This window comes from Pteropus vampyrus, unplaced genomic scaffold (assembly GCF_000151845.1).
Source record: "Pteropus vampyrus isolate Shadow unplaced genomic scaffold, Pvam_2.0 Scaffold36, whole genome shotgun sequence".
Taxonomy (NCBI): Eukaryota; Metazoa; Chordata; class Mammalia; order Chiroptera; family Pteropodidae; genus Pteropus; species Pteropus vampyrus.
The window spans coordinates 3743486-3752197 of record NW_011888817.1 but is presented as its reverse complement, the minus strand read 5'-3'; the positions used below and the strand labels follow the sequence as shown (position 1 = coordinate 3752197).

The 8712-nt window shown below is 44.6% G+C and overlaps 1 protein-coding gene across 3 annotated transcripts in view; it reads right to left on the bottom strand.

The window, feature by feature from the left end:
- The window catches only part of NIPAL3 (NIPA like domain containing 3), a 33262-nt gene that overhangs the window by 4818 nt on the left and 19732 nt on the right, over positions 1-8712 (bottom strand). For 2 of the 3 annotated variants that reach the window (XM_023529168.1, XM_023529171.1), the window contains exons 6-8: positions 5946-6091; positions 2951-3047; positions 37-172 (exon numbers count right to left, since the gene is read on the bottom strand). In XM_023529168.1, coding sequence (XP_023384936.1) covers positions 37-172; positions 2951-3047; positions 5946-6091 — 379 coding nt within the window. The remainder of the gene's footprint in view (positions 1-36; positions 173-2950; positions 3048-5945; positions 6092-8712) is intronic. The other variant, XM_023529170.1, reaches the window with a different exon arrangement.

Sequence of the window (8712 nt, the reverse complement as noted above, 5' to 3'; positions counted from 1 at the left end):
GCGGTGTCGAGGCCCAGCAGAAGAACCGTAACTCACGCGGCTTGATAGATGGCGGTTGCCACCATGCACACGAACATCACGTAGAAGATGGGGTAGTCCAGCTGCAGGTTCCCCTGGATGGACAAGACGAGCATCCCCGCCACCGCCTTCACTGTCACCACTGTCATGGAGCCTGCAGAAGGTACACAGGGCAAGTGGGGGCCTCAGGGACATGGAGAGAGTCAGACCCCGCAAGGCAGTTTATCGCCCCGAAGGGCTTTGTCAGAAAAGATGGAGGGAATACTGGCATGACCAGGCCAGCGAGTCGCATGGCGAGAAGGCACCATCTGTGCCAGACCTCGTCCTTGTCCCATGAGCCGCCTGCCATCTGTGCTGCTACACCACAGAAGGGAGGAGAGTAAAACCTCAACGGCCATCTCCAAATGTCACTTCTAGACCCTGGTGAGAAGAGACAACGAACGAGTTCAGGTCCCTGGATCCCAGGGCAGCAGCACTGTCCCTGTGACACGACGGGAGGTCAGAACAGTCTTCGAAGGAATAAATGAACTTCTCTGGGTATCATTCTCACGGCAATCACAGAAAAAACGTGTGGTGGAGAAAGACCTTTTTTTTTTTTCTTAAGTGCTCTCTCAATTGTATTTTTAAAGCTATTTCTTTAAATGAAATCCTACCATTTGCTCCGACGTGGATGGACCTAGAGGTTTTTACGCTGAGTGAAATAAGTCAGATAGAGAAAGATAAATACCATATGATTTCACTTATGTGATGAATCTAAGGGAACAAAAAGGACAAACTAATCAAAAGCAGACTCACAAATATAGTGGATAATTTGGTGATGGACAGAGGGGCGGGGGGTTGGGGGGCTGAGAGAGTGGGGTGAAGGGTTAAAGAAGTACAAATTAGCAGTTGATAGTTGGGCACGAGGAAAGGGAGCATGGCATAGGGAATGCAGTTAGCATTAATATGATGGTTAAGTGGAGGGTCAGGAGACGGAGGGACCATTTGGGGGAAGGGGGGATCGTTTTATGAACAATATAGATGTCTAACCAATGTACTATATACTTGAAACTAATTTAAATAAATAAATTTATTTAAAAAAATACTTCTTTAGACAGAGGTCTCTAAATGCTCTGGAATCTTACCCCTACCCATATGCACATACTTTTTCGATATGTGTGTTTATGCATTTTAGAATTACAGTCATGTAACACTGTGCTTATATGGTGGGTACCTTATAAAACCTGTGCAGGAAATATCATTTAAAAGGTGGAGATGGAAATAAATATAAGTTCTAATATTTTCTTCCCACATGGTTCTCATCACCCCACACACCTGGTGGACCATCCTGTTCAGTTCACCATGGAGACCAGTGCTTTGCCTAGTGGTACAGAAATGAGTCCAAACTTTCAACTGTCGGATTCCCTCATCAAAGCTTAAAAGGAGTTTAAAGGAACCACCCCCAACTCCGGTACCAATGAAGCCCCTTATTGCAGCTGAAATGCTCTGCTTTTCTCTTTTTCTCAGCTTAGCTCATTTTGCCTTCTCCCGCCAACAGCCCATCACACACAGCGACTTCTGAGCCCCTCAGCTGCACAGACTGCAGCTTTTAAACATCAGCAGCCAGTTAGGACAGGCACTTTCATCAGGCTGTCCTTGTTGGTGAGGAGACAGGAAAGTGGCCAGTGTGCCTCAGAACCTTCTGGCCTTCCTACTCACCAGGAGAGAACGTTTTGGGACTGTGACCTTCCAATCCACTTCGAGAACAAAGTCACCAGGGAATGGACCACTGACACTCGCGACAACATGGATGAACCTCTATGACATGCTCAGTGAAAGAAGCTGGTCACAAAAACCCACATATATTTCTATAATACGTCCCGAAAGGCAAATCCATAGAGATGGAAAGTAGATTAGCGGTTGGCCAGGGGCTGGGAGAGGGTTGGAATAGGGAGTAACCGCTAATGGGCAGAGGGTTTCCTTTTTGGGTGACAAAAAAGTTCTGAAATTTGATTACGAAGATGGTGGCACACCTTTGTGAATATACTAAACATCACTGAATTGTGTACTTTAAACAGGTAGACTTTATGGTATGTAAATTATGTCTCAATAAAATTGTTTTTAGAAAAATCGAAAGAATCCATGCTGTCATAAGGTGACATCTCTCTGTGTGCTCGATGGCCTGTTGCTGGAGTAGGGCTCGCTGTGGGAAGGATGGAAGGGAAACGCCACGTCTGGGGCGCTAGTGCCCATCTGCTTTCATTCCCCTCTCCCCAAGATTTGAGTGTTCTCTCATGCCCATTTTTAGAGGACAGTGTGGCTTAAACAGGGAGCTTGACTAGGAGGCAGCAGTAGGGTTTCGCCCACCTACTGTTCCTTCTTCAGGAAGAACAGGTATTTCTCACAGCTCTGTTTAGTAATCAAATGCTATGCAAGCTTAGAGCCTTCCCCCAATCTGATTTAGGATCGCACCCATCCCTCTAAAAGAAAAGAAAAAAGAAAAGAAAAAAGAGAGCAAAATCAATTCTTGCCTTTGAACCCAGAATGACTTTCTAGCCTCTGACTGGGTTTACATGTACCCTAAGGACTCAGTTGTTGGAGCTTTGTCCATCTCTGACTTCTCTGAAATAAACTCAGCCCTCCTCTCCCTTCCTCTGCCTTCTTCGCTACAATTGTCACCGACCCAATGGGTTTTACCTACGTATTTGTCCACTTGGTTACTGTGGTTTCCTCCCTTTAGGATGGAGACTCCCCGAGGGCAGGGCTTTGTCCTGTGCACCGCTGTAGCCAGTTACCGGCATCGTTCCTGGCACTTAGGAGACTTGGTATTTGAGCAAGAACGCTGAGTGCAGCCAGCAGCATGATGGAACTGACGGGAGCTGCCACCAGCCCGCAGGGACCTTCTGCTGCTACTGGCCGATGGCAAAACTCAGTCACACAGACCCCCACTCACCGAGTAAAGCCACCAAGAGAAGGATCACGATGATGTTGTTGGCGTTCTTCTCCTTGTAGAAGTACAGCAGCAAGCAGAACAGAATGATCTCCACGAGCTAGGAAAGCAGCAAGGCGGGGTGTCAGTGGGGGCCACAGACATAGGCAAGACCTGGAGACCCTGATGGGCTGGGCCGGAGGTTATGCGGCTGACTTCACCATGCACAGACCCTTGGAGTTGAAAGGGAATTGAAACACCCAGCATTCCCCAAACTACTGACTGATATCCTGTGGACGAGGAGGGAGCGCTGAGTGAACCTCTCTAATCCCTGGACAACACTGAGAAGGAGTTCGCCTCACGGCAGAGGTTCGAGGGTGAGGTGCTGGCCTCGTAACCACCCTGTTTTGGACGGCCAAGATTCAGGAGGCTGAGATGGTCTCTTCTCACTTCACTGCTTCCTGGGTAACCCCATTAAAACTGAGGGTCAAGGAGGGAGACGTCTGTTCACAGAGAAGAGCTCTTTGGTGAAGCATCTAAGTATAAGCATCTAAGTGCCCCTTACCCCCTAACCAAGACTCCCATGCGTGCGGCCTAGAAGAGTAGAAAGAAGAGGATGTCTGGAGTCAGGGAGGCCCAGGTTTGAACCTGGATCTGCTTCTTAACTAGTCGTGTGACCTTAGGTCAGTCACTTTAACGTCTCTAAACCTCAGTTACCTCCTCTGTGAAATAGGGATAATTCTTACCTTATAGGGCCATAATCACAGCTTACACTTAATGAACTTGACAATAAGCCAGGCACTATTCTTAGCATTTTATCTATACTTAACTCATTAAAGCAGCACAATAATTCTATGAAGTAGGTACTAACATAATCTCAAGGTAGTAAATGGCAGAGGCAGGATCTGAACCTGGACAGTCTGGCTCCAGAGCCAATATGCTTTTCCATTAAGCTACACTGTCAGAAGACAGGGGGCCCCATGCCTGGTGTTTAGAAGGTGGTCAATCAGGAGAATCTTATGATTAGATAACAGCAAATCTGAAGTTTTAGAAGTTCCTCCACTTTGAATCAACAACTTGCCCTTTCTACTCCTTCAAGGCCCAGACATTTGGCAATACTTTCCCAAGTAGTAAAGCCAGCCCCAGCACCCAGAGAAACTAAAGCAGAAAATTTCGACAATGGCTCAGCTCCCTACGCCTACCCCAAACTCCTACCAAAGTTTATTATTATAAAAAACCAATGTAGAAACATTAATGGGCATTTGGAAAAGAAAATTTTAGAAAATTCCTCCTAATTGGAGACCATAAAACACAGCTGTTTTCATTTTCCTGTGTCTTCCTGTCTTTGTCACAGTGAATACATATTTTTATCTCCCTGTCATCAAAGTGGATGCACGATTTTGTATTGGGCCGTTTTTAGTTACCGTAAACAATTTTCACGTTTTACAAAGTTGTCATAATTATCCCTAATGGCTGCAGAATACTCCATCAAGCAGATGGAGAGTTACTTAACATTTCCAAACATCTTGCGTGCGTTGACTGGAGCCCAATTTTTTGGCCATTCTTCATGGTGCTTAAATGAAGGCTGGAATAGCACTTGGTGTCCTATGGCAAGATGGCGGTGTATATTTTGGTGCCTCCTGGTAGACCCTGAGTTCCATGAGCATATCTCATTTATTTTTTATATCCACAGTGACTGGCACATAGCAGACCCTCAAAAATATTTATCGAATTTGATTTGGTCTCACAGTCACAATTAAGGAAGACAAACTGAATTGGTCACTGAGCCTCTGCCAAAGTGCTGGGTGGTTTCCACACTACCTGTGTCTCTTCCAAGAACCATGCCAGGTCCTGTGACTCCCGCCAGCTTACAGAGGAGGCAGAGCTTCTGGTTAAGTGACTTGGCCAAGGTCACGCAGCACGTAAGGGCGCCGAGGACTCCTGAAAAGCTTTTCCTGAAGAGGTGGGTCTTTCACTCTGTCCAGCAGACATTTTTCCACACCCACCGGGTAGATACTGGGGTTAGTTGGCAGGAGGGAGAGGACACGGCCCCAACTTTGGGGAAATCTTTCTTCTGCCTTGTGGGAAATCTGAGGAAAAAGTACATTCTGGGGCCCCTAGAGCGGTCCCAGGCTGCTTGTGTCAGATGCAACACAGTGAACACCATTGTCATTAGGCCATGGTGAAGGAAGGTGACGTCAGGCCAGGTAGGCCTGGTCATCAAGTCCAGCTCTGCTCTCATGAGACTCAAAACAAGTGCGCTAACCTCCCAGAGCTCTGGTTTTCTCAACCAGAAAATGGAGAGAAAAAGCACGTATTTTATAGGGTTGTTGAGAGAATCTGAGATGACACATAATGAGTGTTTAGCATGGTGCCAGGCATGGAACAGGAATATAACAGTAGCTTTATCGACTACCTTGGATGTTTTCTTTGATTAGCTTATTTGCAGAACTAACACAGGCTGTCACTGGGGCAGAGGACCGAGCTCAGGCTGGGGGTTTAGGAGACAAAGTTTCCAGCGTCTCCCTCATTTCTATCAGTTTTTATCAGTCGTGTGATACTGGACAAGAAGAAAGAAATAACATTCTGTAATTGTTTAGAATTTTAACTTTTGTTCTTACCACAAACGTTTTAAATGCTTACGTAGAAATTTTGGATGATACGTAAAGATGAAATAAAAACTCAGTCATAATTCCATCTCCCAAAGACAACTACTGATAAAATTTGTTTTCCATCTAGCCCTTTATGGATACATTATATGTACGCACCTACAAATACCTCTAAAAAATGAAGTTACCATATGACATATGCTGTTTTAGACACTACTCAGGATGTAAATGAAAAAAGCATTTCCCCACGAACTACGCATTCTCCACAAGCACAGTCTTCAGTGCTGTGAAATATGAAATATGTCATGATTCACACAAATCCCCTATCGCTGGATATTTAGCTTTCTGGTTTCTAGGACTCGATCCCCGCTCCCGCCACCTCAGGCGGAAGGACCAGAGGCGTCTCTTACCATGTACAAGAGAAAATGCCAGCTCACAAGGTGCTTGGTGATGTTCTCGCCTGTCATCTTCTCGTGGCTGTTGGGAGCAAACGTCACCAGCAAGTAGGTGCCCACGATGGCCAAACCGCAGCCGACAAAGGACAAGACGTAGCGCCCTGCAGGGAAGGGGAGGCTGTCACAGGGCTCAGAGCAGGTGCCAGCCCCAGGTCAGAATGTGCTACTGGGGCAACAAGGCTCACCTGTTATTGTTTGTATTTTTGTTTTCTTTCTTTCTTTCTTTCTTTCTTTCTTTCTTTTTTTTTTAAAAAAAGGTTATCTTCCTTAATGTGTTTTAAAAATAACATTTAATGTGAAAAAAATTTTAAAGAGGTGTAGCATGCATTAAAAAGCGCTTGATCAATTCTCACGAAGTGAGCACATCCATGGAACCAGCACCCAGATCAAGAAAGGGAATGTTAGCGGGACCCGCAAATCCCCACGTGTCCCCTTCCAGCCACTAGACCCCACCCCCAGGGTGACACGTTGACTTCTACCAGCATTGATATTTGCCTGGTTTTGTACTCTTTCTTTTTCATTCTTTTTTTTTTCTCTTTTTTTCCGTGTGTGTGTGTGTGTGTGTGTGTGTGTGTGTGTGTTTCCATTTGTTTTCTTATTTTTTATTTCCATTTTTTTAGGTTTCATCTTTTTATTCTTTTTCTTTCTTTTCTTTTTCTCCTTTTTTTTTTTGGGTTCGTACTTTATATACATGAATTCATACAGTATGTTCTCTTGTGTCTGCGCTCATGCAGGATGATGTTTCTGAGATTCATTTGTATTGTGAGCTTCCCTCATTCTCACTGCTACATGGTAGTCAATTGTGTGAATATGACACAATTTATCCATTCTACTGCTGATGGGCATTTAAGTAGTGTCCAGTCTTACAGGAAATAATGTTGCTATAAACTTCTCCTGTGGTGCCATTCGAAAAACGTAGCTATATATTTCTGTTGGGTATAAAACTAGGCGTGGAATTCTTGGGTCATAGGCTATGTGGGTATTCAGTTTAGTAGTTACTGTCAAATCGTTTTCGAAAAGTGGCTGTACCAATTTACATGTCCACCAGTAGAGTATGAGAGTAAAATTGTGTATTTTTTCTTTCTCATTTTAGCCATTCAGATGTTGCACTGTGGTTTTAACATGAATTTTACAAGGAATACTTTAAAGCTAGAATCACTTTTATAGGCAAGATAAAAAAAAAAAGCAAATAAAACAAAACTTCCAAAGCAAACTTTCAGCACCTACCATGAACCTTTTAAAAACTACCTCATCCCTTCCCAACTGGCTGTTTAACCTACTCCCAAGGGACCTGTCTAAATACTATCGATATTCTACTCCACAGACCTGTCAGACAGAGCTGTTAGTGGCTCAGGAGGGCATGCTCCTGGGTAAATGACAAGAGTTTCCTGACTCTTCCCCGGGGTCCTGTGACAATCCAGTTAAACCCCATGGAATTGGCAAAGAGCCTCTTGAGGTCCAACCCAGGCCCAGGCAAGCTGAAAAGAACTGAAGTCTGACCGCAGGTCTCTGGATTTCTCTGGGCTAGGACTAACTATACCTATGTCATTCCACTGTTTCCAGAAAATATGATACCACATTAAATGTCTCCTATTTTCATTCTAGGCCTTATAAGGTGCCCCAAAACCGGTTGTTCAATGAATGAATGAACCACGTCAACTCAACAGAGTAAGTTCTGTGCTTAGATAGTCTGTTGTCTTAACTTTTCTTCAGGTGGGGATTAAGTCTCACTCATTTCCATGCCTACAGTATCCAGCACAGATCTAGTACCGGGTGAATGATGAATTTAATGGAACTTTTGGCAGGCAATCATGTACGGCTGTGCAGGTTGCTCACTGCTCAAGGGCACCTAGCTGCAGGGGTGAGGAGGACCAAAATCTAGCCCATGCTCTGCTCACTATGTCATGTGTCCACAGAACTGCAGATACTCGAAGGGCCCTTCTTTTTCATTCATGTAGGACACTGCCAGACTAGCATGCCTCTTATTCTGGAACTACCTAGAGTGACCCTGGAAGGGACATAAAGCAGAACAAGCCCAAGGCCCCCACCCCCAAATCAGGACTACTGCAAATCACTATGAGTCTTTTGGTCTTCTTGGCATTATTTGTTTACTAAGTAGTAGTTCTGCCTTTTTTTTTTTTTTTTTTTCAGTGTTAAGACTCATTTCTTTTTTAGCCTCCTGGCCCCATCTTTCATTCTACACCAAAGATTCAGAACAGTGGTTCCCAAACCTGGCTGTGTTTCCGTAGCATCTTGGGAGCATCTTCTTCTTGACATTTTGTTTTAAAAACTTTTCAGACACACAGAAAAGTTGAAAGAGTTGTACAGTAAGCACCCAGAGTCCTACCACCTAGGTTCTAAATTAACATTATACTTGCTTTATCTCTGTCTGTTCTCTTCATCCTTCCATCCATTCATCAAGCTATCTTATTTATTTATTTTGTTTTACATTTCAAAGCAAGTTGCAGACAAATATACTTCACTCTGGGGAGCTTGATAAGAATGCAAATGTTCAGGCCCCAGCCCAGATTCAAAATCTCCGGGAACAGAGAGCCTGGGCTACCATCATGTCACTCCTTAACTCCTAAGCATGGTTTATAAGGCCCTATATCATCCACTCCTCCATGCCTCCTTGCCCTCATGTCCTCCTTCCCTTATCACCCTCCAGCTACAATGGCCTTACTGAAATGGACACACTAAGCTTATTCCTGTCTCAGGGTCT